Raw genomic sequence first — 19,194 nt, 5'->3', positions numbered from 1 at the left:
TTTCCTTCACTTTTCATTTTGCCCATGAGCCAATGAGGTCACTGTTACTAGTGGTTTGGATAAGATAGGGGCAGAAGCAAAAAGAGGCAGAGCTTCAGGTCCTAGAAATGAAAGCCCACTTTTAATTTACACCTGGGAGTGGAGAGCACCTTGCGTGCACATGAATGTATGCTATATGGCACTTAGGCTTCTTGCACACCAAGACGTTGCATTAGGTGCCACGTTAAGGTCGCATAACGTGCACCTAACACAACGTATGGTGCTGCAAGAGCCGACGGTAGAGTGAGCCGCGTTAGGCGGCTCGAGTCCTATAATGTCTCCCAGAGTGGCGCTGATTGGCCAGCGGGACCACGTGATGCGGAGCGAGACACTCCGCATCACGTGGTCCCGCCGGCCAATCAGCGCCCGCCAGTGCAGTGAATATTAAGTAGCCATGTGCGCGGCTACTGTAGCTGGCTCTCCCCGCCTCCTCTCCACCCCCCACTGCGCATGTGCAAACAGTCTAATGCGGCTATAGCCGCTCCAACGCCGTAGCATGCTGCACTTTGCACAGAACGTGCAGCATTACATGTAACGCAACGTGGGCTGTGTGAACAGCCCACTTGTGTTACATTGCTGTGCGTTGGGGGAGCGTTACAGGCGCACTAACGTGCGCCTGTAACGTCTTGGTGTGTAAGCAGCCTTAAAGTACTTTTAGGCACCGTGTGGTATCAATATGTAGCAAAGGCTCACATTTAAAGTACCCTTATCACTGTAGAAGAATGCACAAAGGGAGAACACATAATGGTGGAGTACTATGTACTTAAAGGACAACTGAAGTGAGAGGTATATGGAGGCTGTCTTATTTCCTTTTTAAGCAATACCAGTTGCCTAACTGTCCTTCTGATCCTCTACCTCAGATACTTTTAGCCAATGGTCCTGAAACAAGCATGCAGCAGATTTGGTGTTTGACATTGTCCGATCTGACAAGATTAGCTGCATGCTTGTTTCTGGTGTTATTCAGACTCTACTACACCCACATAGATCAGCAAGACTGCCAGGCAACTAGTATTGTTTAAAAAGAAATAAATATGGCAGCCTCCATATCTCTCACTTCAGTTGTTCTTTAACCTCCTGGGCATTACGCACGCCGGAGGGTTTGCAGCCAACAGTCCCCCATTATAATTTTAAGTGATCGTGTAATTTTAATATCTTCAGCTAGCACTAGGCTAGCTAGCAATGGTGGCCGGCATCCACCTGATTACTTCTGATCCCCCCGATCGCCACTAAATGCATTACCCCCTCTGGATCCAGCGATCGGCGCAGCCTCCCCGGATAGCTCCGCTCTTCTCTATGGGGAGGATAAAACGTGATGTCATGATGTTATGCGCAGACCCGATCCTCCCCATAGAGCGGACCAGAGATGTGCAGGGAGGCTGCGCCATCGCTGGATCCAGGGTGGGGGTGATGTATTTAGCGGCGATCGGGAGGATCAGAAGTAATCAGGGGGATGCCAGCCACCATTGCTAGCTATTATCAATAAAGTGCGCTCAATAGTGCAATATTCCCGCCCTATAAAACAGGCCTATAATGTGTCTATATAACACCACACTTCCCCACAAGGTGTCTGGCACCTCCAATAATTGTCCACCTGTGAAAAAAAATCCTTGTTATGAATATAATCTATATTGGATCGCAGTCCTTTTCCACCAAACATACAAGTGTACCGGTCTTAGATTTCCACGGACACTGCGCTCTCAATAGGTTTCTCCAATCTTTCAATCCTCTGTGCCTTTATGCTCCAATTGGAAACATAGGGAAAAAAAACAACAAACAAACATTATTATTATTATTATTATTATTTATTAGATTTATATAGCGCCAACATATTACGCAGCGCTGTACAATAAATAGGCTTACAGACAATGATAACAGGGTTGACAGAACAATACAGGTAACGGACCATAGATACAACAATACAGGTAATAGCAATACGATACACAACACAATGCAGATAATAGTACAATGCCAGATCATAAACTGGAATGGTAGTGGTAAAAAAATTACCAGTTCCAAATTCTGGGTAAAGTGCACACAGTCAAGTATGATACACAAGGGAAGAGGGCCCTGCCAAAGGCTTACAATCTAGAGGGAGGGGCTGGTGACACAAAAGGAGGGGGTGCATCAAGAAGTTATTGGCAGAAAGGATTAAGGTAGTGTCGAGTTCATGTAGGCCTCCTTGAAGAAGTGAGTTTTGAGTGCTTTTTTGAAGGTGTTGAAGGTGGGAGCGAGCCTGATGGGCAGCGGGAGAGAGTTCCACAGGATAGGGGCAGCTCTAGTGAAGTCCTGCAGTCTGGCATGGGAGTGCGAGATGCGTGGGGTGGTTAAGAGGAGGTCGTTGGAGGAGCGAAGTGGGCGGCCAGGTGTATATCTGCTGACCAGGTCAGAGATGTAGGTTGGGCAGGACTTGTGTAAGGATTTGTATGCCAAACATAGGATCTTGAAGTTGATTCTGAAGTGAATTGGAAGCCAATGAAGGGATTTGCGTAGGGGAGTTGTGGAGACAGAGCGGTGGGAGGAGTAGATGAGTCTGGCTGCTGCGTTCATGATGGATTTTAGGGGGGCGATGCGGTTTTGAGGAAGGCCTGACAAGAGTGAGTTGCAGTAGTCCAGGTGGGAGATGAGGGCATGGACAAGGAGTTTGGTAGTGTCTGGGGTCAGGAAAGGCCGGATCTTGGATATGTTGCGTAAGTGGAAATAGCAGGCTCTAGCTACGGTTTGGATGTGGGAGGTGAAGGAGAGGGCCGAGTCTAGGGTGACACCCAGGCAGCGGGCTTGTGTGGTTGGATGAATGATTGTGCCATTGACAGTGACATAGAGGTCAGTGGGGGGTGAAGCAGCACGGGGCGGGAAGATTAGGAGCTCAGTCTTATCCAGGTTTAATTTTAGGAACCTGGCAGACATCCACAATGAAATAGCTGAGAGACCAGAGGGTACCTTCTCCATGGTGGTGGTGGAGAGGTCAGTGGTATGGAGGTAAATCTGGGTGTCATCTGCATATAGATGATAGTTGAAACCCAGAGAGGAGATGAGTTTTCCTATGGAGGTGGTGTAAATGGAGAACAGCAGGGGACCAAGAACAGAGCCTTGGGGGACCCCAACTGAAAGTGGGAAGGAGGTTGAGGAGGAACCATTGAAGGAGGTCTTGAAGGAGCGATTTGAGAGGTAGGAGGAAAACCATGCTAGGGCACGGTCTTGGATACCCACAGATTGCAGTGACTGGAGTAGCAGGGAGTGATCAACAGTGTCGAATGCTGATGAGAGGTCTAGGAGGAGAAGGATAGTGTATTTTCCTTCGGCCTTGGCAAGCGTGAGGTCATTGACGACCTTGGTGAGGGCAGTCTCGGTGGAGTGACCTGGCCGAAATCCTGATTGTAGGGGATCAAACATAGCGTGATTCTGTAAATAGCAAATGACTACACCACGTGAAATTAAATTCTCATGTGGTCCCACCACAGACAGGTATCACAGCTCCTCACCCTCTGTAATGGCTGCCAACCCACAGACAGCTTGTGCGTTTACTCTCCATTGATTTAAACACTTTCACCTTCCACCACACTGTGCTCCGAGCCTGGCAAATATATTTATGGATAATTGGGAATGTGAGGTATTAGAAAAAGAGATGAGTGTTGGAGTAAAAAAATGGCTATGCTATATAGATGACCTGTTCATAATATAGACGAGGGGTGAGGAAGGCCTAGGAATATATATGGAATGGATAAATGAAAATGCGATGGGCATAAGGCTGACTGCTGAGTGCGATATGAACAGGGTCTCTTTTCTGGATCTGGATATATATAAGAAAGAAGATGGGTTGTTTACTAAAGCGCATTTCAAGAAAACAGACAGAAATGGATATATTCCCCATTCATTTGCTATTTACAGAATAACGCTATGTTTGTTTTTTTTCCCTATGTTAACAATTGGAGCATAAAGGTACAGAGGATTGAAAGATTGGAGAAACCTATTGAGAGCGCAGTGTCCGTGGAAATCTAACACCATTGCTAGCTAGCCTAGTGCTAGCTGAAGATATTACAACTACACGATCTCTTAAAATTATAATGGGGCCTCCTGGGGACAGCCGGCGGTATGCCCGACACACGACAGTGTCGGGCATACCGCAAGGAGGTTAAACTGTAAACACTGGTAGGGTTTAAATGTTTTTTTCTTAAAGTACCTCACGATTTCTCCTCTTGGTTGCTCGGTAACCTATTATAAACTAATGCTTTGTAGACCTTTCTTGCTAAAGTAAATATATTGGATTTTCACACTTCCAGATGATCTGAAAGTTTGAATAAACAGCATCATTTAGTGGGTGTGGCCTGTAGGTATTCCTCCTAATTAACTCAAGATTCATGGCCAGGCCATGGATCAGATGTTCTGGTTCTGTTGTGCACGCACAATGTCTGCATCAATTTTATTTACTTTTGTTTTGTTGAGAGGGGAAGCATATCATCCTGTAAGTTCAAGAACTTATTCTTTATTTCATAAAGTTTTATGTACCTAAAACCTCATTTTATTAACTTACTGTTTTATTTCATTATATTTAATCGCCTTTTAGTGATCATGACTTATTTAGATTTCTTCTTATCCTTGCTAAATGATTGCTGTGAGTAAAACAATTACATCCTAAGCCTAAAGAGTATAAATAACTTGGTCTATAAAACTCTAGCCAGCATATAACGAACATTTCCATTGCTGATTAAAATGACTGATTAGTAATTCATTACTTTCCTAATTGCTGCAAATGAAGAGTTACATGCACCACATACACAACCATCGTACTGTAAATATTTTTTTATTTTAATCAGGTGCCATTAAATTGATTTGAAAATATAGCCAAAAGATAATTATGTCAGTCTATTACAGCCTGTAATTGCTTACTTTTAATACTTGTCTCATATAATTGATGCACGTTAGTCATTCTTTAATGATTGAAAAGTATAATTTAATGAATATTATGAAATATAAATTAATGCCATTTACAATTTTTTTTTTTTTTTTTCCTGGAAAAACAATCACAGGGGGAAAAATATTTTGGGATAGTATAGAAGGAAATCGGAACCTCTTTTGGACTTTATCAGGCTATATTCCGTACAAGTGCTTAGACTGAAACTATTTTAATAATTTCTTTTATGTCAACTTACATAAGAGCCTACAGAAAAATGTCACAAATTAACTAACCAAAGAATGAGTTGATATACAAACAAACTAGATAAAGCCTGAGCAGTCTATGGAATTGCAGTGTCCATTGAAATTGTAAGTCCAAGAAGTTGGTAGAGTCCTTTTTGTTAATACGTAGTCCACATTGAGTCTGAGGTCCAGCTGGGCTAGCAGATTGATCCAGGATGCCTGGATCAAGGGTTGAAGTCAGCATGAAAGAACCCAGACAGTCTGTGGGTCAGACCTTTTTGTGTCTCCCTGTTGAAAGTGTAGATGAACTCATCTTTTGCAACCCAAGCCCAGGCTGGGGTCAGCCCGCTTGTCTCGGGGAGAGAGTTTTGGCATTCCATATCAGATTGTACCATAACTCTGTGGATGTATAGCAGATCATATAATCAATGACTGTCTTGGCACCAGCATAATTTACTGAACTCGTAGATACAAATTGCATCTTGTCTACCATATTCCCTCTCTAGAGAAATTGTATATCATGCAGTGGACCAGCTAGAAAGACCATTAACCTGTTCATCAATGTATCAACCTTGGTGCCTGGGCATTACCTACTTGACAAAGGACGGAGATGCCATCTGAAACGGCAAAAGTCCGTTGTTGGAACTATGCCACCACAATGTGACACTTCCCACTTCATCTGGTAGTTGGTACATTGCTTGGCAGCATGAGGGCTATTTTTACCTGGGCTATAATTACATCTGATGCTTTAAACAGGTATTTAAAGGGAACCTAAACTGAGAAGGATATGGATTTTTTCCGTTTAAATAATACCAGCTGCCTGACTCTCCTGCTAATGTCTTTAACTATAGTAGTAGCTGAATCACACACCTGAAACAAGCATGCAGCTAATCCAGTCTGACTTTAGGCAGAAGACCTGCTATGGATGCTTGTTCAGGGGCTGTGGCTAAAAGTACTAGAGGCAGAGGATCAGCAAGACTGCTAGGCAACTAGTATTATTTTAAAAGGGAAAAATCCATATCGTTCTCAGTTTAGATTCCCTTTAAAGAGACTCCGTAACAAAAATTGCATTCTGTTTTTTATCATCCTACAAGTTCAAAAAGCTATTCTAATGTGTTCTGGCTTACTGCAGCATGTTCTACTATCACCATCTCTGTAATAAATCAACTTATCTCTCTCTTGTCAGACTTGTCAGCCTGTGTCTGGAAGGCTGCCAAGTTCTTCAGTGTTGTGGTTCTGCTATGAACTCCCCATTCCAGGCCCCTGTATGCACACTGTCTGTGTGTTATTTAGGATTAGAGCAGCTTCTCTCTTCTCTCTTATCTTTTACAAGCTGGATAAATCGTCCTCTGAGTTGGCTGGGCTTTCACATACTGAAGAATTACAGACAAGGGCAAAGCTGTTTGCAGGAAGAAACAAGCAGCCTGAAACTTCAGTGCATGAGAACAGGGGGAAAGAAACGCACAAATGATCTCTTGAGATTCAAAAGGAAGGCTGTATACAGCCTGCTTGTGTATGGATGTATTTTCTATGTGTGGACATACTGTACATCAACCTACTTTCTGTTTTGGTGGCCATTTTGTTTATTTATAAACAAACTTTTTAAAACTGTTTTTAACCACTTTTAATGCGGCGAGGAGCGGCGAAATTGTGTCAGAGGGTAATAGGAGATGTCCCCTAACACACTGGTATGTTTACTTTTGTGCAATTTTAACAATACAGATTCTCTTTAAGCATCTTCGGAAGACGCACTAGATTCTCGCCCATGATAGCCCAAGCGGTCAATGTCTGTTTTGCATGTGTACAAGCTTTAGGGGCAGAGGTTTACAGTGCTAAGCTTTGAAGTGTAACTGTCGGGCATAAAATCAAAAATCAATTCTTTATTTTTATCTGGTAAACAAGTAATAAGGATGCTAACCAGGCAATTCAAAAGTTAAAATCACTATTACTTTTATTGTTAATAAATGATCATTCCCCAGTTTACCTGACTCTTATTTGGTACACACAAGATTTGGTACACAAAAAGAAAGTTGCAGGGCATGCTGGGTTGTCCTTTTTTGCTTCTCTACTTCCCCTCAGACTCCACTAATGCAGCCTGATTGGCTGATGCATCTTTCCCTCCTGTTTTCCCCTTCCATACCTCTGTTCCTCTCTACATCGTCTCAGCATGAAAAGTATTGGCCACTTTCTATAGTGAAGGGCGGGCAATGCATACACAATCAGGCAGAGGAGAGTAAGGGAGGAAATTACATGTAAATATTGGCTTTAAAATAGCCACACTGAAAATGGGAAATGCTAAGAATTTCTTTTCTTTTCTTCTCTTCTTTTTTTTTTTTTTTTTTTTTTCCTGTAGAAAATCACTAAAATCATATGTTATGTAAGTAGAGGAAGTATTTATCTACTTATGTGTTGTTTTTTTCTGAGATAATTTGGCTGACAGCTCCTCTTTAAATCCTTTCTAATCAATTTCAAACACAATAAAGCCAACTAGCTGTATCTTGTGCCCTGACACTGCTATATAAGACCACTTGGAAAATCTCAAGTTGCCATTGTAGCAAGTACAATTGAAATCTTCCATATCCGCTCCCTACATTCAACAACTTCAGGGATATTTCAGTATCAAACTACACTTTTGGTGTTTCTTCTCAGTTCCTGAGAGGTTAATACTACGGTAGCACAGCAAAGTCAAGCAGTGGATCAGCTCTTTTGATTTTCACAGCCTTTCCACAGTCCACTGTGAAAACAGCACATGTGCTAACAAAAGGTATGTGTAAAGAACTTTCCAAAAGCTCTTGTATTACTACAGTATTTGTAACACATAGTCTACCTGAAGTGTTCATGTAATTAAAGTGCCAACAAAATTTGAGCGCAGGGTAGAGCCGAAAAACTGCTTACCCTGCTCCTGCAAAAGTCCTGATGGCATTAATTACTATTGCCCCTCCAGACTGCCAATGACTCAGGGGTAAGGGCCCTTTCACACTTAAAATTGCAAAACTGTAGCGCTTAACACTAGTGGTTTGCTCAAGTGATTTTACCACGATTAACACTGTAAATATCGATGGACGCTTCTGCGATTTCAGAGCAATTGTGGTCAGCGATTTATAAGCACTGTACCGTGATCTCTCCAGATTCGCTCCAAAAATGCTGCAGGTACCGCATTTGCGATTGGCGCTAATCTTAATCTCCCACGATCAGTGCCAGTCGCGGCAGTGAGAACACTGTCATAGGGTAGAATAGCATTAGCGCTTTTAAAAAGCGCTAGCTCTTTCGCGATAAGCGGGAATCACCCACTAATCTCCCTAATGTGAATGTGCCCTAAGACATAATTTGTCTGCCAGCTACTGCTGGCGGAAAAATTACAATGTTTTCATCGTAATATTTTTTTTTTTTTTTTTTTTTTTTTTTTTTTTACGGTGCCCAAACTGCAGCTATAGCCATTATTTTTTTTTTTATTTAACATGTCAACTTTATTGAAGATAATGCAGTACGATACAGGGTAGTTATTAACCGCACGCAGGCGGCAATTACTTTGTATTGACAGACTTATGGGTTAATGGAGTAGAACATTGAAATATTGTGTAGGTATTAGAATAATTAAAAAGTCCAGAAGAGGATGCCTTCAGATGACAGAATAAATTGACCAACAAAGAGACATGTTATAACATGGCAACAAACCCAATCAAACAATGAAAATGTATATACAGTAGGCAGACGAATTCCCCACAAACCCACCCCCACCCCACCCGAACTGCAGCATCACAAGCTGTGTAGAGATCTAATAGACAGTTCAGATTTTGCATCGTGTATAGCGTGAGTTAACCCAGGTATCCCATATGGCGTGAAATTTGCGCTCAGTCCCTCTACGTGAATAAATGGCCTTGTGAAGAGGAAGAATTAAGTTAACTGCCCTTATCCAGTCAATTAATTCAGGGACCTAGGGTTGTATCCAGTGCCGTCTAAGGACCTTGCGAGCTATATGCAGAACATTAAGCAGAAAAGTTTTTGTGTACTTATTATGAGTGTCATGAGAAATCATATTAAGTAGGCAGAGTTTAGGGTCAAGGGCAACAGAGCAGCCCATTTTGTTGTTTAAGAATTTGATAATTTGCTGCCAATAAATGTTTACCTCGGGACAGGTCCATATCCTATGATAAAAGGTGCCTTGGGACAGGGCACATTTAGGACATAGGGGTGAATATCCAGTACGGAATTTAGCTAGTCTGACCGGAGTGAGGTAGGCTCGATGCACCACATAGAGACTAAGTAGCCTGTCTGGAATGTGGGGGGAAACCGTAGCAGAATCTTCAAGAGCCTCCTCCCAATCTTCATCGGAGATCCATCCATTGGGAATATTTCCCATATGGGAAAGGCATCAGAGATCCATCCATTGATTCGAATCCGGGCATAAGGGTCAGTGTAGAGGAGTTTAACCCAAGCAATGAAGCAAGGAACTACAAATCCCATAATGCATTTGCCTTCATGAATCATGACTGTGGCTGTCTGACTCCTGCAATGCATTGTGGGACTTTTAGTTCCTTAACAGCTGGAGGGCCAAGTTTGCCCAGGCCTGGGCTAGCTAAACTTAATTTAGGTCATTCGGGTGAATGCTTCAGGGCATGCAAAATGCCAGGTACCTTCGGCCACATATGGTGGAACTGTAAAAAGGTCCGTAGGATCTGGATGAGAGTGTGCACATGGGCGTCTTCTCTAATTAATGCTCTGGTCCCCAGAGATCCCCTATGTACCCTGCTTGGTTGTCCATACCCTAACATATCCTCTACCCAAAATGAACTTGTTAGTTACATTTTCACTGCCACTAAGATTAAAATTGCAGAAGCCTGGAATACTCAGTCCATATCTTTTGATTCTATTAAAAATAGACTTGGATACATTCTTTTTCGAGAAACTAAGAGCCGGGTTAAATAACATGGGTAAATTCCATAAAATCTGGGACCCTCTAATTTCATATCTCCTAGATCCCCCCCCCCCCCCCCCATATTTTTCAAATATATCCTTACAAAGTATCTTGTTGGTTTATTATGTTAACAGCTGGTAAACAACTACCTTTCTTGTTACATTTATCTATTATTTTTTTACACGTTCCCTATTGATTGCAAATAACATGTACTCTATTGTCAATCTAGTAGGGGCGTTTGCTGTTTAATCTTGTTACTGTACCCATACTTTCATATCATTTGTATTTTGATACAAGATGTTCATTTCTTTTAATGAAAATTTAATAAAAACGATTGAAAATAAGACAAAATTATCTAGAGGGAGGTGGGTGAACCATCTTTCGGCTTCACCCTTGTCAGATGAATGGTCAGTACTGTACACACGCTGGATTACTTGGCATAGGTGCTCATTATCGTTCACCTCGGCAGAGTTCCATCTAGTGTGTATGGGGCTTTAGTTGTTTGGTACATGCACTGTGCTATGCACTGCAGCAGGTGTGAAGCATAACGTGAGCATTCAGGAGAAAAGCATACCATCCCTATCACAAGTAAACAATAATCACTTTTCACAACCTACTAACATAAGCTATTCTTTTATTTACAAATATTGGTGGGGAAGGGGAGTAATGGTCATATATTAGGTTTGTACTGCACCTATTTTTGTGACTGGTCCAATCTATAAGACACATCAAAATTGTATTGCTTAACTTATTATTATTTATTATTATTATTATTAGTCACATATGTCATTTGATAACAAGCTCTATGCACAGCAATCCATTATTCTCAAGGTGCGCCTTTGGCTTTTTTGCAGACCAATTTTTCTTTTGTTTTTTTGTTTTTCTGCGCTAATCGTTAAAGTGCCATTCTTTGATTGCATAACCCCAGAGCATTCAGGAGGTCAGAAAAATGCTAACAATGTCACCATTATGGAATGCTAACAACCAAGGCTATTGAGGGCCCGTTTCCACTGACACTGAGACAGTGTCGAATCCGCAGAGTTTCCCCGCAGGCAAATCGCACAGGGAAACTCTGCCATAGGGATGAATAGCGCCGTCGGCCGAATCTCTTGTGCTAGCAGTTCCATCCGAACTGATGCGGGAGGCTGCGAATCCCATAGCGTACCCGCAGACTCGGAAGTGCCGATGCATGTCTAGCAGACGCGTGGCACAAGTGGAAACAGGCACTCAAAAGTGGGTGTTTTGTAAGTTTTCTTGCTGAAACTTTCCTAAGTTTGATCATAATTTTGAAAATGACTTTTTTTTTTTTTTTTTTACGATGGATTGAACTTGTCCCTACTTATTTTTTATGTGACTAATGTGACTAAGATACATTGAAAAATTATTCTACATCTCATTATTCTTAAAATTAAAGAGACACTGAAGCGAAAAAAAAAATATGATATAGTGAATTGGTTGTGTACTATGAATAATTACTAGAAGATTAGCAGCAAAGAAAATATTCTCATACTTTTATTTTCAGGTATCTAGTGTTTTTTCTAACATTTCATCATTCTATAATATGTGCAGATTACACAACACTCAGCATTCAAAATGAGTCTTTCAGAGCAGTCTGTGAAGTAATGACCTCTCCTCTGGCAGAGAAAAAGTGTTACAGTTGAGATAATAAAAGTCAGATAACAGCCCTCTCCACGACTAAGACTAATGCTTCATACACACTTGAGATAAAAGTCTTTGGAAAATGCAAGATCACAGACCAATTTACCCCCTTCCATGTAGTATGAGAGCCATACTCTACACAGTTTTGTTAGAGTCTCTTTAAATAAGCTCAGGCAGTTCGGGATGTAGTTCAAAATTAAACAAAACTCTATCTCTTGTGATATCCCTAATGGAGGTGCATTTGTATATTGGGCCTATTTATGCCTGGCTTCACTGAAAAGGTTTTTCTTCTTTTGAATTGGCTTGTTTACCTATACAAAGACATAATTTCCCAGCCTTTCTGCAAACCTAAATTATCTAGCTTTGCATTCTGTGGCCATAATTACAGAAAATAACAGCTATCCCGTTGCTGTTTTCTTTCAGACTTGGGAAAATCCATCACACGTTGATCAGAATACTGGTTTTGGAGGAGACAATGACCCTATTGATGTATGCGAAATAGGGACCAAGGTACGGGAGTAATGAAGAGTTGGTAAATATGAAATGATGAATATTGATATTTTACTAGTATTGCTGAATAAAGATGTGGAATGCATTTTTTTTTTCCTGCTACCATAACAAACCATTTGTGCAACGCTTTTCTCCCTAAGGACCCAAAGCGCAAAAGCTTGTCTTAAATCAGTACATAGTGATGTGAACGGGGGGAAAGTTATGTGAGCAAAATGCCAGACTAAACAGATGGCTTTTCAGTTCTGATTTAAACTTGTCCAGGGTTGGAGCTGTCTTGATTAAGTTTGGCAAGGCATTCCACGGAGTAGGGGCAACATGACTGAAAGCTCTGGCTCCAAAGGTTTTTAGTTGACCTCTGAGGATGGTCAAGTTATTGGATCCTTTTGATCTGAGGTTGTGGGAGGTGTGACACAGTTGCAACAAATTTTTATTCATCGCCTAAGTCGTGTAGGGATTTGAATGTTGGCATGCCAATTTTGAAAAAGATTCTCCATTTTATGGGTAGCCAGTGTAGTGAGCAAAGGATTGGTGTTATGTAGCAATGATGGGGTTGGCTGTTAAGTCTTGCTGCAGCATCTGTACTATCTGCAGGCGGTGTACTAGCTGCAGGCGGTGTAGGTCTTTATTTGGAAGGCCTACATAGAGGGCATTGCAATAGTCCAGCTATGTGATGAAGGCGTGGATTAAGGTTGGAAGAGAATTTCTTCATAATGTTCACTACTAAAATACATTGGAAATGATACCTGAAGTGAAAGAAATATGGAAGCTGACATATTTCCTTTTAAACAATGCAAGTCCTTGTTGGTCTGCTGATCCTCTGCCTCTACGAACAAGCATGCAGTTCAGACGTTTGACTGGATTAGCTGCATGCTTGTTTCAGGTGTGTGATTCAGAGACTTCTGATGCATGAAAGATTATCATGATGCCAGGCAGCTGGTATTGTTTATAAGGCAATAAATATGGCAGCCTCCATATTCCTCTCTTCAGATGTCCATTAATGTATACGAGAGTAGTTAACGCAAATCCAGGTGACATACTTGCCTAAGGAAAGGGAAGCCTCTGGATCCTCGAGACTTTCCACACTGTCCACTGCTGCTGCCTGGGACTCTCCAGCTGATCGCGGCTGTGCTCCTCTTCTGACATGAGCATGGCCATGCCTGTGCATTTGGCCACTCGTGCCAGAAGAGGAGTGCATCCCCGATCAGATTACCGATACACCCTTGTCTTCAATATTTGGCCAATCCACACGCGGCAACTGTGGACCGGATGGCGCAGTGGGAAGCCTCTATAGGATCCAGAGGCTTCACTCTTCTTAGGTATGTGATTTCTGGCCCAAGCTTTGACTTGTGTACACTTTAGAGAAACTGTAACCAAGAATTGAACTTCATCCCAATCAGTAGCTGATACTCCCTTTCCCATGAGAAATATTTTCCTTTTCTCAAATGGATCATCAGGGGGCTCTGTATGGCTAATATTGTGGTGAACCCCCCCCCCCCCTCCCCCCCACAGGGTGATGTCAGGACAATGGTCCTGACAGTTTTCTGCCTGTGAACCTCATTGCATTGTGGGAAATAACAACTATTTACAGCAGTTTACAAGTGCCAAAAAAGCATGCAGAATCTCCTTCCAGTGACATCACCTGCCAGCAGTAAAAATGTCACCATGTGATAAATGTCAGAATGTAAATCAGGGAGAGGAAATATTTTACAGCGGGCAAACACTGAAAACACTGACATTTATACATAATTATTGTAAAAATGAAGCACTTTTTTTTTGTTAAATTATTTTCACTGGAGTTCCTCTTTAAGATCTAGGAGTTGCAGATGGTGAGTTCCAATCAAATGCCATGGTCTTTTAAGTCTCATTCAAGATTTTGTGCCTTAAAGTGTACCTGAGACTGTGAAAAAACCCCACCTACATAGCTGGGGCTTCCTCCAGCCCCCTTCGGGCTAATCGGTCCCTCACCGTCCTCCTCCGCCACCTGGATCCTCTGCTAGATGGCCCGGTAATTCATCTGATTCAGTCGGCGTAGGTGCAGTCCGGCCATGTGGGCTCCCCCTGTTGCACTCTCGTCACCTGGAGCATTCTGCACCTGTGCAGTAGTACTACCCAGGCGTAGAATGCTCCCGGCGACAGGAGCGCAATGGGGCACACGGCCGAGTCGCACATGCACAGTCGCCCCACCCCCTCCTCCACCACTGACTGTAGGAATTACCAGGCTACCTAGCGGAGGATTCAGATGGCCTGGGAGGACGGCGAGGGACCGATGAGCCTGAAGAGTGTTGGAGGAAGCCCCAGATATGTATTTTTTTTTTTCACAGAACTCCGGTTTCCTAAATCTGATATTGCATATCCTCTTTCATGGCAGGCTTGCATTAAAATATTCACCGAATGCACCCACGTATGCAGGTGCAATTGGAGCATTAAAGGAAACCTTAGTCTGTTACTCTGTACTGGCTCTGTGAAGCTACTTCCTGGTCGGGAGGGTACGCGAAGACTGCACAGTCGCTGTCTGGCGATGCGTGTCCTCGATCGTGCAAGCACCTTGCGCATGCGCACTACATAGTGCAGAGTGCTCCTGGCCGTGGGTGCCTGATCAAGGACACTCGTCGCAGGGCAAAGCCTGTGCAGTCTTTGCCGACCCTCCCGACCACGAAGTAGCTTTGGAGGGTTGGTACCGAATAACAGGGGGAGCAGTGGGCATAAGGAGAGCCCACTACACATGCCTGGTGCCCTGTTTTTTGTTTTTCTTTTAGACTAAAGTATCTTTTAAGTATTAAACTTTCATTTGTAAAATGGTGCTTTTTATATAAACAAGATGAAATGAGAAATCATCCAGATGCCATTTTATATTTTCCCTTTCACAGAAATACTTTACCAAGGCCCCATACAAGTATGCTTTTGTTAAACCTGCTTTTATAGTCACCCACACATCAGAGGGAGAAAGCATCTCTCTTGCTAAAGCAAGTTTGCCTTAAATACCTTGGCTGCTTTATTTCATAGGTATGTGAAAGAGGAGAAGTCATTAAAGTTAAAGTCCTTGGAACTTTAGCACTTATTGATGAAGGAGAAACAGACTGGAAGATTATGGTTATAAATGTTGAAGACCCCGAAGCCTCTCTCTATAATGGTAAGCAGTTCCAAGTAATCTTTTACCCACGTCAGTAACCTTGCAACAATTTACCTGTGCAGTAACATCTTCAGATATTTGTGCTGTTACTTTCATTCCATGGTGGACATTTTTTAGGCAAGCTACAGAATGAACTGATAAACTAAGCAAATATAGCTACACATTGCATATAATCGGATAAAAATTTGCAGTAAATTATAAACCGTGTTTTCTCTCTTTCTGTGACTCCTCACGTTAGTCTAAACTCAGGGTCATCTAAGAATCTCCTCTACCACACCATCTTATGGCATTTGGTGGATTTCTCCTTTAACTCAATGGCAGCTTCAAACAAAAGAACTCGTTTGAAGCTGCTTGTGCAGTGTAAACCTCTGACAGGATAACTCTTTTGGCTGCCTAGAGCGTGGGGGTAAAAAGCTATATTTACCTGCTCCGGCCAGCTTCTCTTCCTCCACCAATGACTCTGCAGTCTCATCAGTTCTTCTGGCTCCCAGTCACTTCCGATCGCATGATCGGGATCTAGGAGACTGTCAGCGGTGCAGAGCCACCCTGTGATGGAAGAGACTCTTCCACCACCGGGTGGCGCTGTAACAATGACAGTCTCCTGTATGCCGATCACATGTCATACCATGTGATCGGAACCGAGGAGACCTGCTAGGAGTACATTGCTGCCACGGTGGAGAAAGAAGACGACGATCCAGCTGTTTGGACAGGTATGTATGAGTGCTCCCTTCCACCACTACTTCCCTGCCGAGCCTGCCAGGCTGGGGAAGGCACACTTCCCCAGTGGCAGGAAAAGTTTGGCACTGCAGCCAAATAATTTTTTTTTTTTTTTTTTTTTTTTTGTTTTTACTTGATTTGGCTGCTAAAGGGGTAAAGTGCACTTTGGTACAAATCGCAACCGTGCAGGAAGTATGCTTCCACAGGGAGACCCTGCACTAGCACTTTGGCAAACACCAGAAAATCAGCAATTTCAAGATGACCATAACCGGGTCCCATTAACGAAAGCCGGTCATAAATGGGCTTATGCAAGAATTTAACAATCCATATTTAGAAGTCCGTAAGCATACCTGGAACCACCAGACATGTGAATGTTTTCCTCTTATTTGTGAATGACTATGAAGCTGATCTGAAGAACTGTCAGAGCCTTGTACTTGCATTTCTCTTGAGGATGGAAGTCTGTTTTGATGATGTGATCACAGCATGTAGCTGAGAAAAAGCATCTCGCCATCCTATTGTCAGGCAGAATCAAGGCTGGAACTGTCCTAGGTGACCGTACTCTCAGCTTGCATGCTGATCATAGACCATGTATAGCAGAGTAAGGGTGAACCTCTTTCACAAGTTGGTCTGCCCAACTGAATAATTTAACAATGAATACTGACCATGCATTCATGATTCATTCTTTCTAGGCTTTTAGTTGACAGTATACTTGCATACCAATGACAGGAAAGCCTTCCCTGTGACCTATGTCAGTGTATTCCTCTATAGAACAGTGTGTGACTGAATATATTATAACTTTGGGCATGTAAAGAAAATAATACACTATAGACTGAAAACATCAAAGCATTACCAACCGAGTACTCCGTTTCTAGCTGCTACTTTTTATAGCAAAGATCATAAAATGAAACAGACAGCCTATGGGACGGTTCATGCTGTCATTAAAAAAAAAGAACGTATGTTAATCAATGGGATACGTTCACATTACTCAATACGAACAGATCAGTTTGGTCCATTCCATCAAATGGTGCGCAAGTGAGTCTGCAACGGATGACAAAGTGATGCCCAAATAAAAACTGATCCGTTTAATAGATCAGGGGGGGGGGGGGTGTTCATTGAACAGTGTTGAACTGTACAGTGTGAACCCTTGTGGCACTTAAAGCAAACCTGAAGCAAAATTTTACTTATAAGATAATGAATTGTATGAGTAGTACAGCTAAGAAATGGAGCATCAGTACCAAAGAACAGAGTCTCCTATTGTTTTCAGCACAGTAAAAGTTAAACTTCAGTTATCTATGCAAAAGAGCTTTTCTGAGCTAATCAACCCAACTGAGTTTAATCTAGTCCTGTTTTCTGAAGCACTTAAACAGCCAAGAAACGGTGAGAGACTTTAACCTTCCTGGCGTTTTGATTAAGCACGGCCGCGGGAGGAGTTTTTTGACCTTTTTTTTTTTTCTTTTTTTTTTTTTTTTATGTAGCTAGCCTAGCGCAGGCTACTTGATTCCCCCCTCCCTGCTCTCTCCCTCCCACCATCAGGAAATCTCGTTCTAAATGGGATTTCCTGTAGGACTTCCCCTGTCGCCATGACGACGAACAGAATGACGTCATCGACGTTGTGACGTCAGAGGGAGTCCCGATCCACCCCATAGCGCAGCCTGGCGGTGATTGGCCAGGCTGTGCAAGGGGTCTGCGGGGGGGGGCCCTCTTTTGCGGCGGATCGTCGGCGAGCGGCGGTGATCAGGAAAACACGCAGCTAGCAAAGTGCTAGCTGCATGTTTTAAAAAAAATTATGCAAATCGGCCCACCAGCGCCTGAGCAATCCACCGCGGCGTTACTGGACGAGCTGAGCTCGTCTGTAACACCCAGGTGGTTAAAGACTCTCTGTAAAGGCAAAAAAAAAAACCTCTGGGGGATACTTACCTTGGTAGGAGGAAGCCTCAGGGTCCTAAGGAGGCTTCCCCCTCCCCTGTAGCTTCAGGGAATCTATCGCTGGCTCCCCCGAATCTTCCACCTGACAAGCATGACAAGGCTTGATTTATTTACATCTCCAGGATCCAGTGCAGGCGCAGTAGCTGCTCTTCGTTGAAGCTAGGCGGAAATAGCTAAGCCCGATTGTATCCGCTCTACTGCGCAGGGGCAAAAGAACTCACACCTGCGCAGTAGAGTGGATCGATCAGGTCAGCTATTTCCACCTTAACCCAAATGAAGAGTGGCTACTTTGCCTTTCGCCGTAGGTAAACCTTTACCTCCCTGCACCTTCGTGGGACCCTGGCACTTGGAGGGAGAACAGGGGAAAGCCTTGTTAGGATCCAGAGGCTTCCCCCTCCCGAGGTAAGTATGCGCCAGAGGGATTTTTTTTTTTCTTACAGATTCTCTTTAACCACTTGAGGACCACAGTCTTTCTACTCCTTAAGGACCAGAGCCTTTTTCTCCATTCAGACCACTGCAGCTTTCACGGTTTATTGCTCGGTCATACAACCTACTATCTAAATGAATTTTACCTCCCTTTCTTGTCACTAATACAGCTTTCTTTTGGTGCTGTTTGATTGCTGCTGCGAATTTTAGTTTTTATTATATTCATCAAAAAAGACATGAATTTTGTCAAAGATTTTTCTTTTACTTTCTGTGCTGACATTTTTAAAATAAAGTAAAATTTCTGTATACATTTTTGCCCAAATTTATTATGCTACAGGTCTTTGATTAAAAAAAATAACATTCAGTGTATATTTATTGGTTTGGGTAAAAGTTATAGCGTTTACAAACTATGGTGCCAAAAGTGAATTTTCCCATTTTGAAGCATCTCTGACTTTTCTGACCACCTGTCATGTTTCATGAGGTGCTAAAATTCCAGGATAGTATAAATACCCCCCAAATGACCCCATTTTGGAAAGAAGACATCCCAAAGTATTCACTGAGAGGCATGGTGAGTTCATAGAAGATTTTATTTTTTGTCACAAGTTAGCGGAAAATGACACTTTGTGACCAAAAAAAAAAGTTTCCATTACTGCTAACTTGCGACAAAAAAAAATGAAACCTGCCACAGACTCACTATGCTCCTCTCTGAATACCTTAAAGTGTCTACTTTCCAAAATTG

The 19,194-nt window shown here is 42.6% G+C and overlaps 1 protein-coding gene across 1 annotated transcript in view; it reads left to right on the top strand.

The window, feature by feature from the left end:
- Positions 1-19,194, top strand: part of LOC137534116 (inorganic pyrophosphatase-like) — a 138,121-nt gene that overhangs the window by 77,593 nt on the left and 41,334 nt on the right. The window contains exons 5-6 of the mRNA XM_068255487.1: positions 12,170-12,256; positions 15,260-15,386. Of these exons, the coding sequence (XP_068111588.1) occupies positions 12,170-12,256; positions 15,260-15,386 (214 nt within the window). The remainder of the gene's footprint in view (positions 1-12,169; positions 12,257-15,259; positions 15,387-19,194) is intronic.

The sequence above is a fragment of the Hyperolius riggenbachi genome, chromosome 10 (assembly GCF_040937935.1).
Source record: "Hyperolius riggenbachi isolate aHypRig1 chromosome 10, aHypRig1.pri, whole genome shotgun sequence".
Taxonomy (NCBI): domain Eukaryota; kingdom Metazoa; phylum Chordata; class Amphibia; order Anura; family Hyperoliidae; genus Hyperolius; species Hyperolius riggenbachi.
The sequence above is the reverse complement of the archived record's forward strand: the minus strand, read 5'-3'. Positions and strand labels throughout refer to the sequence as shown.